This window comes from Vigna unguiculata, chromosome 7, assembly GCF_037176805.1.
Source record: "Vigna unguiculata cultivar grain cowpea cultivar isolate G323 ecotype 2 chromosome 7, ASM3717680v1, whole genome shotgun sequence".
Lineage (NCBI taxonomy): Eukaryota > Viridiplantae > Streptophyta > Magnoliopsida > Fabales > Fabaceae > Vigna > Vigna unguiculata.
This window is the reverse complement of record NC_140798.1, coordinates 1,610,007-1,627,448: the sequence shown is the minus strand read 5'-3', so window position 1 is coordinate 1,627,448 and position 17,442 is coordinate 1,610,007. Positions and strand designations below refer to the sequence as shown.

The window sequence follows — 17,442 nt, the reverse complement described above, 5'->3', positions numbered from 1 at the left end:
GCATCCGTAGTGATAATGGTGGTGAGTACCGTGGACCTTTTGATGTTTATTGCAGGCAGCATGGTATTAGACACGAGAAGACTCCTCCTAAAACTCCTCAGTTGAATGGTCTAGCGGAGAGGATGAACAGGACCTTGGTTGAAAGGGTTACATGTATGCTTTCAGAAGCAAAGTTGCCTAAGCACTTTTGGGGAGAGGCATTGCTTGCAGCTGTGCATGTTATTAATCTCAGTCCCGCAGTTGCTTTGAATATTGAGGTGCCAGACAAAATTTGGTTTGGTAAGAATGTTAGATATGATCATTTGCGTGTCTTTGGTTGCAGGGCATTTGTTCATGTTCCTAAGGATGAAAGATCCAAGTTAGATAAAAAGACAAGGCAATGTATCTTTATTGGCTATGGTGAGGATGAATTTGGCTACAGGTTTTATGATCCTGTTGAGAAGAAGCTTGTTAGAAGCCGTGATGTACAATTCATGGAAGATCAGACCATTGAAGACATTGATAAGGTGAAGAAGACCACACCCGAGAAAGACAGTAATCTCACTGATGGTAATCCGATGAGGTTGCCCACTCACAATTTGGAGAATGTTGAAACGGAAGCTCAAGACAATGAGCAACATGGTGATGTTGATGATCAACAGTTTGGAAGTGGAGTAGAGGTTCCAATTGATGATGCTCAAGAGGAACATGATGATGATGACGATCTTGGTGATATACCTGAATCACCTCAAGTCCAACTCAGGAGGTCTAATAGACAAAAACAACCTTCTACAAGGTATTCCTGTGATGAGTACATAACCTTGACTGACGGTGGAGAACCTGAGTGTTTTGAAGAGGCTTTGGATAGTGAAGAGAAGAAACAGTGGCTGGATGCAATGCAAGATGAGATGAAATCTTTGCATGATAATCACACTTACGACTTGGTGAAATTGCCTAAGGGCAAAAGGGCATTGGAAACTAGGTGGATTTTCAGGGTGAAACAAGATTCAAATTCTACACTTCCAAGGTACAAGGCCAGATTAGTGGTGAAAGGTTTCAGACAGAAAAAGGGTGTTGATTTCAATGAGATTTTCTCACCTGTGGTGAAAATGTCATCCATCAGAACTGTGCTAAGTTTAGCTGCTACTCTTGATTTGGAGGTTGAGCAGATGGATGTGAAGACAGCTTTCCTTCATGGTAATTTGGAGGAAGAGATATACATGAAGCAACCTGATGGTTTTCTTGTTAAAGGCAAGGAAGAATATGTGTGTAGACTAAGGAAGAGTCTATACGGTTTGAAGCAGGCTCCAAGGCAGTGGTATAAGAAGTTTGAGTCTTTTATGTGTGAGCAGGGTTACATGAAGACTACTTCTGATCATTGTGTCTTTGTTAAAAGTTTTTCTAATGATGACTTTATTATCCTGTTATTATATGTTGATGACATGCTTATTGTTGGAAAAGATATTTCCAAAATTGACAGGTTAAAGAAGACACTTGGCGAGTCTTTTGCCATGAAAGACTTGGGAGCTGCTAAAAGGATTCTTGGCATACATATCTCACGTGATAGGAGAGAAAAGAAGATTTATCTATCACAAGAGCAATACATTAGGAAGGTGTTGCAGAGATTCCAGATGGAAAATGCTAAAGCTGTGAGTACTCCTCTTGCTACTCATTTTAAACTGAGTGTTAAACAGAGTCCTTCAAATGAAGTTGAGAAGACCAATATGAGTAGAGTTCCTTATGCATCTGCGGTGGGCAGTTTGATGTATGCGATGGTGTGTACAAGACCAGATATTGCACATGCTGTTGGTACAGTTAGTCGATTTTTGTCAAACCCAGGTAGAGAGCATTGGAATGCTGTGAAATGGATTTTGAGGTATCTTCATGGTACAGTTGATATGAAGCTTTGTTTTGGAGGTGATAAACCTACTTTGATGGGTTACTCAGACTCAGATTTGGCTGGGGATATTGATTCCAGAAAGTCCACTTCGGGCTATTTGATAAAGTTTGCAGGGGGAGCTGTGGCTTGGCAATCAAGACTACAAAGGTGTGTAGCGTTGTCTACTACAGAAGCAAAGTTCATTGCTATTACTGAAGCATGCAAGGAGGTGTTATGGTTGAAGAAATTCTTGCAGGAGCTTGGTTTTAGGCAAGATAACTATTCATTGTTTGTTGATAGCCAAAGTGCTATCCATCTTGGTAAGAATCCAACTTTTCATTCTAGATCCAAACATATTGATGTGAGGTATCATTGGATACGTGATGCTTTGGATGCTAAGTTGTTGGAGTTGAAAAAGGTTCATACAGATGATAATGGTGCTGATATGATGACTAAAGCATTGCCAAGAGGAAAGTTTGAAGTTTGTTGTGAGATCGCCGGTTTGGCGGTTATCTCCACATAGTTGTGAGGGGGAGATTTGTTGGGTATTGGGCTCCCTTCCTATGTGGAGAAAAGGCCCAAAATTTGAGAAGCCCATGTCTCACTTAAACCTAGTGGAGAGGAGGCTATAAAATAAAGAGAGAGGCAGAACAATAGAGTCAGAATACACTGAAAGCCCTAACACATAGAGGGAGAGGTAGAGGGAAAATTCTGTTCACGTTTTTCATAGAGCTGTCGCAGTAAATTCGGCGCTGCGGATTCGTTCACCGTTGGATCGGGTTGAAATTTTTACAGCAGGTTCGGAACTCATTGCTCTTCATTCTGACCGGTCGGATCTTTGATACGAGGTCTGAGTTGGGAGATATTAATTTCGCACTGCAGCAGTGATTTGTAGAGGTTTTCCTCTCTTGTTCTTCTCTATTTGAAAGCTTTGTTGCTTTGTTATTTGGTTGGGTGTTGGCACTAATTTGTGCTATTGATTAAGACTCTTTTGTACTCTTGTTGATCATAGTGAAGCTATTTCTTTGGTCTGGACGACTCGTGGTTTTTACCCTTGATTTGAGGGGTTTTCCACGTTAAAAATCTTGGTGCCTTTATTTGTGCTTTTGGTGGTTTATTATTGCTGCTCTTTGATTATTGCTCCTCATAGATTCTTGCAAGTTAGGGGAAATTATATCCGCTGCATTCTCTGGTATATTGTTTGTTATTGTTTTCCCCATCAGGATAACAACACATAAATATGAAAAAATAAATAAAAAATTCAACAGTTTGAAAGAGGAGGAAAAAGTACAAAATAGTATATTTTCATTTAAAAATAATAATGTTGTATAATTATATTAAAATAGTTTTCTATGGTTGATTAATAGAGGAAGAGTTTTCAAAACATGAAGCTTTATTTGATTAGTTCAAAAATAAAAATAAAAACAGTGTGTGAAAAGCTTACGTATTTGTTTTTGTTTTCTTGGAACTGTGAAAAGTTTACCTTGAAAACAAAAACAGAGGTAGGTGTGAACTTTGTAGAAGGTGAAGTTGGAAAAATAGAAACGTCAAAGCATTTTGATAAGCACATAGCTGTTCTGAGAAGAAAGGCTATGAAAATTGTCTAAAAAAGTTTAAGAAGAACAAAATAATTTTTTGTTTTTTATTGATTCATAAATGTTTTAGTAAACTCAATAATTTAGAAGTTAAGATAAAAAACAATTTAAACTTTTAACTATACACATATATTTTATCTTCAAATTTAAAAGAAAAAGCAAATGAAAGTATCCAAATTCTATTTATTATGTTAGCTTTTTGCTTGAATGGGTGAAAGCATTTGCGTTGCTCTCAAGCAAAGCATGATGCCCGTAACTAGATTCTAGGATGGGAAAGAATCAATAAAATAAAGTCTTTATATATAAATATTTTAAAATATATGAAAAATTAATATCCATAATTGATTAAAACTAATATATTTTAAGACATTTAAAAACCATTGGTAACATTTTTATTCAAATTATTCCTTTTTTTAAGCAAATTCATATTATTCCTATACTATTATTAATGATAAGATATTAGTGTCCTTTACTATAATTAAATGTGTTTTTTTGGTTTTTCTCTATTAATATACTTTTAGTTAGTTTAACATGTGCATTAAAAAAATAACTGCTTATCTATAATAATATTAAATGAGATTCTCTTTTTTTGTCTATATTTCAAAATTTTAATTTTGCCCTTTAAAATATAATTATTTATTAAATTTTAAAAATTGACTGTTATTTTTATAAGATTTTTATAGAATCGTCTATCTCTACTTCTTCTCTTTTTTTCTATTTATTAATCGTTATTCTCTCATCTCTTCTGATATATTTCACTTTATTTTTAATAAATATAATTTTATTTTATATATATTAACTTAATAAAATTACTACATATATCATTACTTACAAATATAATATCACGTATATTTAAAAAATACGCACACAAAGCGCAATAGCACCTGTGTTTACGCTAATTTTAATATAATTGTAATTCATAAAATATATATTTTAATCGGTTAAATATGTTTTTGGTCCCTCAAGTTTCAGCGAAATTTGAAATTAGTCCCTCATCAAAACTTTTGACCAATTTAGTCCTTCATCTTTCAAAATGCCTGAATTTAGTTCTTTTAACCAAATTTTGTTGAGTTGACCTAACGTTTCAAGCACATTTTATGATAGTATTTAAATTATTTACACTGTTTGATACATTTTTGCTTCAATGTTAACTTAAATATTATCATGAAATGCGCTTGAAACGTCAGATAAACTTAACAAAATTTGGTTAAAAGGACTAAATTCACGCATTTTGAAAAATGATGGACTAAATTGGTATAAAGTTTTGATGAGAGACTAATTCCAAAATTTACTGAAACTTGAAGGACAAAAAAATATTTAACACTATTTTAATTATATATATATATATATATATATATAAATTAAATACATTTTTATCTCTAAAAGCGAAATTAATATAGTATTATTCTAAATCTTGATAATTTTTATTTCTTAATTCCACCACATTACATTTACTTTTGGATAATTTTATTCCTTTATATAATTCCACAATATTATAATAAGAAGAATAATTTGAGAATGGTGATAAATAATAAACTTTTAAATTATTATTATGATTTTTTTTTCTTAATTGCAAATTTGGAATTTGTTTACTTTGCTTAAAGTCATCATGCTACGAGGATGAGAATTCTCAAAGTGCAATCTACATTTGAAAGTGTAATCTACATTTGAGATTGTAGTCGAGAAATCAAATTACCAGTGCTTTCTGTTCCGGTTATTTTCTACATTTTGTTTCGAATCTGGAACCGAGGCATATTGGGACGAGACCAAAAGGCACCTTTTGACCTCGATTATCACCCGAAGCCATATGTCTCGGTTGTTTTAAAACCGGTGCCATATACACTTTCAAGATATCAATATTATCTCCTTCACCGTCTTCCACAATGCTGGAATCAAAACCACTCTCCTCACCACCGCCCATCAATGCAAATGTATCACAACAAGCCTCACCGTTGGGTCGAAGAGAATCGTTAATGTAGTCATAATCTCCACATTCATTAGAAGCACCGCATTTCCCTGCATTCGTCGAAAAGTACCGCTCCCTGCAAAAATGAAAAAAAAAAAGACAAGCACCGCAATCAATCGCCACAGAAAAACTGCAAGAACGAAAACCGAAAGAGAAACACTCAAGAACAGTTTCCAGTTTCAAAACGAAAGCTAGCAAAACGCAACACAACGAAAGTGGACTGACACGTCATCATCGTCAGAACAACAACAATGCACACACTAAGAAGACATTCACACGCTCGGTTCACGAAACTCATTCGAAATCGGCATAGAACTTGGTGCGCTTGTGGCTCAAATCGCGGCTCTCGACGCCGCCTGCGACGGTGCTGTCCGAGCACGCGGCGGCGCTGCACTCGCCGGTCCATCGAAACCACCGGAGCCACCTGAACCTCCGGAACCACCTGAAGGAGTTGGTTTGACAGGCTTATGCTTTGGCCTAGGGTGTGGGACGGGGCATGTCCCACCTGCTACCTATCTCCCACTCCCCTCACACACGTGCGTGTTCGGGTGTTGTTGTTGCTGGTGGTGCGGCGGCGGAGACTCGTCGACGGTGGTCGGAGGGTGTGGTGGCAGAGAGAGAGTGCGCGAGAGAGAGAGAGCGTGCGAGAGAGAGAGCGCGAGACAGAGATAGAGTGGAATTGCAGAGTCGCTGGCACGAGGAGGAAGAAGGGTTCGCGAATTTCGAACCCTAAATAAATCCTATGGCTTTAGTTGTTAGAGGAACTGAAGCCATTGACCCTTTTTTGGCACCGGGTCTCCTTGGATCGAGGCCTATACCCCTGACTTCCAGCCACTTTTTGGCTTCGGGTCCTACTGGACCGAGGCCTATACCCTTCTTTGGCACCAGTTTTGAGCGAACCAGGGCCTATACCCCTATTTGGCTTTGGGTATTTGGAGAACCGAGGCCTAAAATTTGGCTCTAATTGCAAAAATGTCACCGCGTCATTATATGTTTCGGTTCCTGGCCAACCGAGACATATAAGCCGAGGTAAAATGAGAATTCTGCACTAGTGAATAACTTATGATGGGATATTAGTTTGGTTAAAATATAATTTTATATATTTTGGTGTGATATATAATTCCTACTTCACTATTTTAAAATTAAATTTTTATTTTATTTTTTATTTTTTACATTGACTTACATATATTTGATCTCATCTTTTCGTTGATATATCATCAACTAGATAAACATGTTTTGATTTTTAGCATATATTCTTTCACTTAAATAGTTTGAGATTTGTCATTGTATGTCAAATAATGATAGTAAATATTGTTTCTTATCATAATTTCTTATTCTTGAGTAACATTTGGAGTGTACAATGTTTCATAATTGTATATTAAAGAATTTAGTCGAGTTAATAAAAATATTATATATATTTTGCTTTTATTTATATTGATAGAGATATCATATATTTGATTCTCTTTTATTATTATGAAATATTCTATTTTATTTAGTTTTTACTTCTTCCTTTATATGATGGGACATTGTACTCTATATATTGAACAAAGGTTCTAATAAATCAATAAGCAAACAAGCTCTATTTGAGTTGTCACCCAAACTTTTCTTGTGCGTTTTTTGTACGCATCCTTTCTTTTTTCTCTCATAGCTTACACATATCTAACATGGGAATTTTTTGTATATAAGGGTATGTTAGAAGTCAATTTTGTAAATATGAGTTCGTTGATTTTTTTTTGTTAAACAGGGTCAAGTCGTCATGGTGGAGGACGACATTACAGGTGAAGTCGTCCTCCACCCGATCGGTTTCTCTTTTTTTTTTTATTAAAAAAAGCAAAGTCGTCATGGGAGACGACGATTTTAGTGGTAAAGGAAAAGTGAAGTCGTCCTCACACATGAAGACTTCAGTTTTCAATTTTTTTTTAATTTTTTTCGTAGTTAATGAAAACTGAAAAATTTGAAAAAAAAAAGAAAAATAATTAAAACTGAAAATTTAGAAAAAAAAAGTAAAAATAATTAAAACTGAAAAATTTGAAAAAAAAGGAAAAATAATTAAAATTGAAAATTTTGAAAAAAAAAATAATTAAAACTGAAAAATTTGAAAAAAAAAGGAAAAATGATTAAAACTGAAAAATTTGAAAAAATAAAATAAAATTTAAAAATTTTGAAATAAAAGGAAAAATATTAAAAACTTAATATTTTGAAAAAAAAAGGAAAAAATTTGAAAACTGAGAAAATTAAAAAAAAATCTGAAAAGAGAAGTCGTTAGGTATGACGACGACTTCACTTTTCCTTTAATACTGAAACAGTCGTCTTCCATGACGACTTTGCTTTTTTTTTAAAAAAAAAAGAGAAACCGGTCAGGTGGAGGACGACTTCACCTATAATGTCGTCCTCCACCATGACGACTTGACCCTGTTTGGCAAAAAAAAAAATCAACGGATCCATATTTACAAATTTAACTTCTAACTGACCCTGCTGAAATACAAATAAGCCCTAACATGGTATCAGAGACAGGTTAGAGTCTATCCTAGCGAACTTTCTTGGACATTCTGTTTCATCCTATATCGGGCCGCTAACGGATCACCCACTAATTTCTTGTCCTACGCACGAGATGAATATACCTCGTCGTCAAGGGGTGTGTTGGAAGTCTCACATCAACTAAAGATAAGGCCAATTCATAATATATAAGTGAGGTGCAAACCTCACTTTACAAGCTGGTTTTGTAAGGTTGAGTTAGGCTTAAAGTCCACTTCTAACATAGTATCGTACATTTTAATTACTCTAATTTAATAAAATATTTAAAAATAAAAAAAATTTAATTACAAATAATTCAAATATCATACATTTTAAAATTTTAAAATTATTGCAATCTCTCTTCCAAACATAATACTAAAGTCTAATCATTATTTCTTACCATTTACTTTCTTAAAATTATTGTCAAAGTCCATTTTCATAAAACTCTGAATCAACTAGCAAGACAATAACTAAAATATATCAAACTTATTAATCAATTTTGTCTTTGTCTTTTAGAATGTTGAATGTGGGTATATGAAAATATTTTTCCACTATAACTATGAGTTTTTTTAACCAATTGATCAGGTTTAAACTATATTCTTAATTACACACCAATGTTTTAATATAGATAATAATATCAAGTATAATGTAATTATTGAAAGACTTGTTCCTCTAAAATTACATTTTACATTAACTTACTACACTTACATGGTTTATGCTTATTATTTTCATGATTATTTTTTTTCCATTGGTATTTAGTAGTATCTTTAACAAATATACTAAATGCACATACACTCCATTAGATACTTTTAGTTATTTTTAAAAGGTCTGGAAAACATGTGTATATAAAATTTTTATTTTTAATAAAAAGGTATTTACTTTAATGTCTTTAATTAATAAATATTTATCTTGTTTGAAACTAAACACAAATAAAAAATGAAAATTATTTCAATATATAAGGACTAAATTTGTATCACGTAAAGTTATTTATCCAAAAGGTTTAACTATTGTCGGTGATGTAAGACTTTTGTTTTAAAATAATCTTAAGAAGTTCTTTAAATATATGATTTGTCGAGGAAGAAAAAGAGAGAGGAGAAAATATCATTTTTTTTACTGCCAGAGAAATTTAAAATTTAAATTGAAGCAAAAGTATTTTCTTTTCTTTTCTTTTTATTTGTTTCGTTTGTAATAAAAAAATATATATTTGCAAGTAATTTCCCCCTTCGCATCTATTCCATAAAAGGTAGTAGAAATGTGTCAGTGACATCCCTCAAAACAAAACTCACCTAAATTTGTCAAAACTAAGTTTAAATATATATTTAGTCTACTTTTGTCAAAATTATTTAATTTAATCATTATTTTCGTTATTTGTTTAATTTGATTTTTATTTTTGTAAAATTACATTCAATCGAGTTTTTTGAAAATGGTGTTAAAATTATTAACGGCACAGTAATACGGTGAAACTGTTTGGTTATGTGTCAAATTTTTTAATATATGATGGCACACGTTGGCACAATGTTTCGTTAAAAAGAAATCGAGGAAAAAAGTTTGAATTACGTAAAAAGATAAAACATGGTTAAGTGAAAAAAAATTAAAAAGTTTGAATTGACGGTTTACTGCAGCGAGAGCTATGCTTGAGTGAAAAACTGAAATTGGGTATTGGAGTAGTCGAGAGATAGGGAAAAATTAGGGTTGGTGAGAAAGGGGAAAATTAGGGTTCTTGGGTGGTGAAGGTTCTTGTTCATCAATTAGGCTTCGCGAAGAGGGAAAATTGCGCTTGGAGAGTGATTTGCGATTGAAGCTTAGAGATTGCGCTTCGAGATTGCGCTTGGAGGTTGTCATTCGAGATTGGAGCGTCAACTAGGTTCAGATTAAAAAGTTGTACTTTTTTGGTTGATTTCTGTTCTGGCTTTTCGTTTGTGTGGCGAGACATACCTCTCAAACACGAATTTCAAATCACTAACTGGATTGTACACAAGTTTCTTGTTAGCCATAGTTTTGCTTGAAACCCTAATTTCTTCCCCAAATCAATTTCACTAACTTTTAAACCTATAACCGTTTGCCAAAAAAATTCGATTGAATGTAATTTTATAAAAATGATGACCAAATTAAACAAACAACAAAAATAGAGACCAAATTAAACAAACAACAAAAATAGAGACCAAATTAAATAATTTTAACAAAAATAAAGACCAAATATATATTTAAGCCTATAAACTAAATAACAATAAACAAACAACCATGCCCTCACTGTTTGGTTTAAGGATAATTGTCTTCCTTAACACATCAGAGCGAAGGTCCACTCCACACAACACATTACAAAAACAAAAACTTCACTTTTTTTTTCTCATTTCTCAAACACCAGTTTGGTTCGCTGCTATTCTTCGCCACTGTTTGTCTTTGCTTTTGGGTAAGTCCCATTTTCTTCTTTTCTTCTATCTCTCAGTTTCCGAACACAGAATTAGGGTTTGATCATGTTCCATTCATCAATATCAACCTTGGAAAATTTATTAATGACATAGAATTTGGTGGTTTGTTGAATGGCCCTTTGGTGCTTTCCCTTGTTTGGCTGCTAAAATTCAAACTTTTTAAGTTAGGCATAAAATTTCTCATGAAGGGAAGGAATTAGAGCTAATGTAATGTTGCAAGGGCAAGCCTATATTACGATTTTTCGTATTAGATATCTGTGAAGTTAAATTTTGTGTATGGTTTGTTTGCCATTTGTATCATCGTGCTGGCAAGAATCATTAAGCATATACCTCTGTTACGGGTATAGAAAATATTCTGTACATGACAGTGCTGGCTAAAAGATCAGGTTCAGCTACGGTAAGGGTAGATTTTGATATATATATATATATATATATATATATATATATATATATTTATATATATATATATTGCTTTGTATGTACGTGGTTAGAGTGTCCTAAGATTAGGGGGAATGTCAAAATGCTTCTTAGATACTAATACATTTGAAACACAGGTATTGTAATGGGGGATGATTCTTGTCTTAGTTTGGACAAGTTGAGGGCTAACTGGACTCCATCTCAAGACCAATATTTTCTTGAGCTTTTGCTGTTCCATGTTCACAAAGGGAATAAAACTGGAAAAGCTTTTAGAAGACAAGCCTGGGTAGAGATGATTGAACAATTTAACACCAAGTTTGGTTTCAAGTATGATGTAGAAGTGTTGAAGAATCGGCACAAAAGATTCAGGAAGCAGTACAATGAGATAAAAATGATAGTTGGTCAAAAGGGATTCCAGTGGGATGGGACGCAAAACATGATAACAGCCGATGATAAAACATGGGATGCATGTATTAAGGTACCAATTGTCATAAAATGATTCAAAAACATTGATAGTTGTTACATTGCAGTTATGACTGTTTTTGTACTTGCAGCTCCACCCTGATGCTGAACCTTTCAAGACAAGGGTCATTCCGAATTATAATGATCTATGCATTGTTTTTGGCCACGCAGTTGCTGATGGCAGATACAGCCTTTCATGTTTTGATGTAGATTATGAATACGAAGGTACAAATGCCCTTATCGTTAAATATTCTTGTATGACTGAAACTTGAAATTTCTTTACCAAATTTATTAATTGACTGGTGTATTATGATGATTTTTGAACTGTGTTGGAAGTCTCACATCGACTAAAATAAAACTGATTTAGAGTATATAATTGGGTGCAAAACTCACCTTATAAGTCGGTTATTTGAGGTTGAGTTAGACTTAAAGTTCACTTCTTAACAAATTGTTATAGTTTTTTTCTCAGAAAAAGAATTGGAGAAGACTATCACCGATAAAGGAGTGGATAATCAAACTCCCACTGCTGTTATTAGTCAAGGTAAACTTGACTGGTCTCCAATGATGGACCTATTTTTTGTGGAACTTATGGTGGACCAGCTGCGTAAGGGGAACAAAATTGACCGTACCTTCAGGAGACAAACATGGGTAGATATGACAGAATCATTTAACAAAAGATTTGGATGTCATTGTGGTAAGGTTGTCTTGAGAAACCGTTTCAGTGTCCTAAGAAGGCATCACTGCTCTATAAATGTCCTCCTTGGCAAAGAAGGATTCAGTTGGGATAAGACACATCACAAGGTTGTGGCTGATGACCAAGCATGGCAAAAATGTATCAGGGTATGAGGTTTCTTCTCCTCTTGCTCATTTTTTCACTTTCTTTTTCATACTTTTTTTTTTAATTTCCTATTACCATCATCACATGTTCATGATTGCAGGTAAATCACAGCTTCCGGCTCTATAAAATTAGAAGCATGCCTTTTTATTCTGGCATGTGTATAATATGTCGCAATCAAGAAGTTTCTGCAGGTTTCAAGTCAAATATTCAGAAGGGATCTTCTGGGGGCAATAACTCTGTCCCAATTACTCTGCCACTTTGTAATGCAGATGAAGAAGCGTTGCATATTGGTGGTGAAAATAACTTCAATGCAGATAAAGAAGCAATTCATATTGGTGGTGAAAAGAAGTCTTCCAGAGAAATCAATGCAGATAATGAAACATTACATGTTGGGAAAAATGTTTCTGCTCAGCTAAAAAGACATCATCAACCTAATATGCCAGCAACCTTGAATGAATCTAAGAAGGCAAGAGGGCATGTGGCTGTTGCAGTTACATCATTAACCAAAACAAAGAACGATGATTTTTCTGTAGATAATGTTTTAAGTGTGCTTCAGGCTATACCAGACCTGGATGATGATTTAATATTAGATGCATGTGATTTTTTGGAAGATGAGAGAAGAGCAAGGTTGTTTCTGGCACTTGCTGCTTCTTTGAGAAAGAAATGGTTATTGAGAAAGCTTCGTTCACAATGATTGAACCTCACACAGGTTCATTTGTAGTCAGATTTTGTAACTTTTGTTTGACAGCATGCAGAGCAAGCCATAACTTCATGTGTTCTTCACATGCACCCTGAAAATATTTGAAACTAGAAGAACTATACCTGGTTTTTCTGTCAATTTTAATATCTCAAGAAGTTAAAGTTAGAAAACTAATCTCTTTTAATTATAATAATGGAATACAAAATGCTTTTTTTGGGACTGGATTCACCAAAACTTTCTACATTAATCAAATCATAGTTATCCATATTACTGATGAAAAATGAAGAGCTTGCCAAAGGTTATATGCATTTGAAGATATTTTATGGTAAAATAAGGAAATCACCTCTATGAATATGATTGTTGTTGCTCACACATGTATTTCAGTGTAAGTAAGGGGTGTTTGAGTGTGATATAATTTCCTTTTCTCTATGAATGAATCAGTACAAATAGAATTAAAAACACTAAGTGCAATTTTTTCATATATATTTTTAAACTATTTTGTTTTCAATTTTTACTAAAATTATTATGATTATAATATATATACAAAGTATATAAATAGTTATAGATATTGTTATACGTTAAAATGATTTTTTATTTATTTATAAGTACTATTACGTCATTCTAATATAAAAATAGTTGTTTTGAAGGCTTCATGCGAATAGTCCTAAAATAGGCTGTCCAAACACTTTTTGTTAATTTCTGATTCATGATGAAAAAAAAAATTGATCCAGAATGTACTAATAATTAGTTTCGAATAAATAGTTATATTTGGTAGAAAAACAATTATAAAAAAATATAAAATGATGAATTTATTTGTATCTTTTTAAAAATGTTCTTATCGATATTAGTAAATTTCCAAAAAGAAACACTATATTTTTTATAATAAAAAGTCATCTAACAAATAAAAATATTTTAGATTAAATAATTTGTCTAACATTATTTTATAATTCATAAAAACGAAAATCCATGACCACCCAAACACTAACACTGGACTGTGTCCAACATGTATAGTCCATGGGCTAATAGGAAATGGATTGCATAATTGCATAATTTTATTGCTTCAAATTATAGATGTAACTCTTATTTAAAAATAAATATGTTTTTTTTCCTCAAGTTTTAGTAAATTTTGGAATTAGTTCCTCTTTAAAATTTTATATCAATTTAGTCATTTACTTTTAGAAATGCATGATTTTAGTTCTTTTTATCAAATTTTGTTAACTTTATTTGACATTTTAAATGCATTTTATGATAATATTTCAATTAACATTAAAGCGAAAATATGTTAAACAGTGTAAAAAATTTTAATATTATCATGAAATGTATTTGAAACGTTATATAAAATTAACAACATTTGGTTGAAATGACTAAATTCATGTATTTTTAAAGATGAAGGACTAAATTGGTCGAAAGTTTTGAAAATAAACTAATTCTAAATTTCACTAGAACTTGAGAGACCAAAAATATATTTAACCCTTAAAAATATTCAATTGATGATCATATAATGTTTTTCTTTTATAAGCAAAAGTTTGTTAAAAGTAAAAGATAAAAAAAAAAAAGAGTTTGTACGTAAAGTTTAAAATATAAACTAATTTTAATTTATAAAGAAGTTTTTTTCATTTTTCTTATCTAAAAGTATGTTTGAAAGATTTGTTCAGAACACAGGTTAGGTAAATGATAAAAAATATAGCTTGTTGAAATATAACATTGTCTGAAAACTAAATTAAAGAAACAAAGCAAAAGCAGATAACATATAAAGCTAATGTCAAACTTTGTGTGTGGTGTGGACCAAATTTAATTTAATTAGGTCAAGTGTAATTTTTGTTCTCTCTCTCTTTCACAACAACAAGATTCAATAGTGGAGAGTGCTGAAAAGTAATAATAAACATTAATTTTCAAGAAAATTAAGTGAATGTCCATTAAGATTAATTATATATCATTAAGTCGGTTTGAACATTTTAGGTGTGACAACGATAGTAATTAAAGTCAAATACAGAACACTACACATATATAAATATAGAAAGAAACTGTTATGTTCAGGGTTGGAATAATAATGTCAATTTTTTTATGGTCAATAAAAAAAAATATAAGGATGTCTAAAGTAAAACAGATCGTATATTCTAGTCTAAAGATTATAGTTTCTACGGAGTATGCCGTATATTCTTTGTACACAAAATTCATGACTATGTGAATGCCTATAATTTTCTTATACCTATATCCACAAATACACATACAAATTAATAAACCAATTATATCTTATCTACAAGACGATAAACTAATCGCTACAAGAGGACATTAATGTAAAGTTATAAAATGAAAATGAAGAAAAAAAATTATAGCACTAAAAAAATGGTTGTGTTTTGTCCTTTGGTCTTGGTCTTCTTCTAATATGATTCTCATACTCAGGTTGCCAAGGCAGAAGATGGGTGCGTCGATCTAAGAAATTCCTCAACACCCAATTCCTCAACCCGTAATCCCTAACCTCACAAAACCGGTTCGCCCAATTAGGAGGTTCAACCGGTTTGGTCCCTAAACCGGGTGCCCTATCCTTAGACCGCACATTTTCCTTTTCTTGCCAATCTGCCACATAAGTCGCCACCCTCCTATAGAACTTCTCCTTGAACACCTTCCACACCTGATACTTGTAATGGTTAATCACAATCTTACTTTTCTCTGCATCCACAGACACAAATGGCGCACTCAGATGAAAGTGGTGAACCACATTGATCAAAGTCTGGTTCAGTGCCTCAGGTCTCACTATGCTCTTGTGCCTCTCACTCGCACTTAATCGACAAGTGTACCCTACCGCTACGCCTTCTCTCGGTACTTCTCGCCGGCCCGAAGGCCCAAAACTGAAGCACAGTGTCCTAATCTCACCAACGTTGTGCCCGGGCTTCGCATGGTGCAAAATCATACGAGACAAGTCCCCATTCACCCTTATATGGAAGAACTCATCCACGTCGATAAACGCCACCCACTTGCACGAGGCCCGGGCTCGTAGGGCACAGTGCGCAAACCCAGCTTCTTGTGTCTTCACCCAAGGCCACAGGTGTTGCGAGATGTTGTAACCAACGCTTTGTAGGAAGGAAATCACGTTTTCTATATCATCATCGCTGTTGTTGTCGTAGATAAACCAACGTTGGACTCCGATTTTGGCGTGGTACATTACCCACTCTCTCAGGAACCGAGCTTGGTTGCGGAGCATGGTGCAGATACAAATCTCGTGGGCTTTTTGCATCGACGAACTGAGTTGTGGACAAAGCCCGGGACGGGCTATGGAAGGAAATATTTCTCTGTCTCTCTCTTGAATTGTGACTTTGATTGACTGGGCCTGTTCCTGACCGATTATGATGCTTTTGGGTGTTCTGCACCTTATGATTTCTTGTGCACCTGATATTACATCAGACTTGAGAAAGAATTTGGGTTTGGAGAAATCCCAGCCGAAGATACAGTTTAACGTGGAGGGTTCGATGAATCTCTCGGGTCGGAGATTGAGGCCCTTGACGAAGACGATGGTTGTGTTGTCGCGGTCGAAGAGGGCTTCGTAGACGAGAGGGGTCCAGGGGTGTGTGGAGGAATCTTTTGCGGCGGGAAGGACGCCGTCTGATTTAACGAAGAGCGAGACCGAGTTGCCACGCGGAGGGAGCGTGCACCGCACGATCTGCTCGCGGAGGCGTGCGAAGTGGAGCTGAATCGGCAGCTGAGTGAGGCGGCGGCGAGTTGAGTCGGCGGAGAAGTAGAGGCAGAGAAGGTCGTATTTGGCGTGGAAGCGGAAAGACGGAGGGTAGTTTAGGAAAATGAGAGCCTGGTCGGGTAGCATGACGGTTTCTCGGATGGTGATTGTGGGTTGAGAAATGGTGGGTGGGGTTTCCGACGTGAACGGGAGCGGTGAGAGCGCGGCGTCGAAGGGGGAGAAGAAGAGGGTGGTGAAGAAGATGGAAGAGATGACCACGAGTAGTGTACACCAGAAGAGCGTGTTCCATGAAACGACGCTGTTTCGCTTCCTACGTTCTTTCATGACCCCAATGCTCTCTCTGTTGTTGTTGCTTCATGGCATTCATTTTTGACCAACCAAGAAGGGTTTTGCGTTTTACTTTCTCTCATGGAACAAGAGAAGACGAAGAAGGAGAGTAAAAACCGGGCATTGAGAGGAACAAAAACACACAGAATATTTGTTTCTTAATTTCGCTTTGCTTTGTGTTGTGCCGTGTATATCGGTGTCTTCAAATCCTTCGTTACATGCACAACATCTTCTACGTAAATTCAATGGGTTACTTATTAGCTAATTAACCACCCACTTTCAAATTAATATTTTGAATAACCTAAAATATAGAATTTTTGTTACTCTAGTTAATGAGGAACATGGCTAACTTAACAATGTTTTTAATATAAGACAAAGATTAAACACAAATTTTCTACTATATAATAGTTAGTGACCACATATAATTATGTCAACTTGTACTTTTTTTTTTTTTTTAACTAACTATTTTCATGTCTGCAACCTAGTTAGTAGTGGTAGTAGCTTCTTTTTTTAGGATTATTATTATTATCATCACATATCTCATAGGTAGGTCCTACTTCAATCACTGCACATTGAAACAAAATTAAGACCTACCACTTACTCCATTTTCAAGAGATTTAAATACTTTATGCATGCAAGTCAACC

At 34.1% G+C, this 17,442-nt stretch overlaps 2 protein-coding genes and 1 long non-coding RNA gene across 5 annotated transcripts; 1 reads left to right on the top strand and 2 right to left on the bottom strand.

Annotated features, from left to right (window-relative positions):
- Window positions 1-5,037: 5,037 nt before the first annotated feature.
- Window positions 5,038-6,505, bottom strand: LOC146884521 (uncharacterized). Its single transcript, XR_014996685.1, has 2 exons — window positions 5,645-6,505; window positions 5,038-5,495 (listed from the first exon to the last, which is right to left on the bottom strand). It is a non-coding gene; the product is annotated as an uncharacterized LOC146884521 (long non-coding RNA).
- A 3,677-nt stretch (window positions 6,506-10,182) lies between these two features.
- Window positions 10,183-12,917, top strand: LOC114190319 (L10-interacting MYB domain-containing protein-like). Of its 3 annotated transcripts, none has more exons than XM_028079152.2 (5): window positions 10,183-10,343; window positions 10,917-11,257; window positions 11,334-11,466; window positions 11,711-12,081; window positions 12,180-12,917. In XM_028079152.2, the coding sequence occupies exons 2-5, from the start codon at window positions 10,925-10,927 to the stop codon at window positions 12,771-12,773; spliced, it is 1,431 nt and encodes a 476-aa protein (XP_027934953.1). In that variant the 5' UTR covers window positions 10,183-10,343; window positions 10,917-10,924; the 3' UTR covers window positions 12,774-12,917. The 3 variants fall into 3 exon arrangements, with proteins under 3 accessions (XP_027934953.1, XP_027934952.1, XP_085531894.1); XM_028079151.2 differs by having other exon boundaries at window positions 11,699-12,081; XM_085675768.1 differs by lacking the exons at window positions 10,183-10,343; window positions 10,917-11,257 and having other exon boundaries at window positions 11,319-11,466; window positions 11,699-12,081.
- A 1,904-nt stretch (window positions 12,918-14,821) lies between these two features.
- LOC114192330 (glycosyltransferase family 92 protein RCOM_0530710-like) lies at window positions 14,822-17,040 on the bottom strand. Its single transcript, XM_028082021.2, has one exon. It carries the CDS (start codon window positions 16,792-16,794, stop codon window positions 15,118-15,120), a length of 1,677 nt encoding a protein of 558 aa, XP_027937822.1. The 5' UTR covers window positions 16,795-17,040; the 3' UTR covers window positions 14,822-15,117.
- Between the last annotated feature and the right edge of the window lie 402 nt (window positions 17,041-17,442).

What these genes read in the sequence shown, in the direction of transcription:
- LOC114192330 (XM_028082021.2), bottom strand. Translation starts at nt 16,794, where the DNA reads ATGAAAGAACGTAGGAAGCGAAACAGCGTCGTTTCATGGAACACGCTC.
- LOC114190319 (XM_028079151.2), top strand. Translation starts at nt 10,925, where the DNA reads ATGGGGGATGATTCTTGTCTTAGTTTGGACAAGTTGAGGGCTAACTGG. An exon ending in CATGGGATGCATGTATTAAG is followed by an intron (nt 11,258 to 11,333) that starts GTACCAATTGTC and finishes TTGTACTTGCAG; the next exon opens with CTCCACCCTGATGCTGAACC. An exon ending in CATGGCAAAAATGTATCAGG is followed by an intron (nt 12,082 to 12,179) that starts GTATGAGGTTTC and finishes TCATGATTGCAG; the next exon opens with GTAAATCACAGCTTCCGGCT.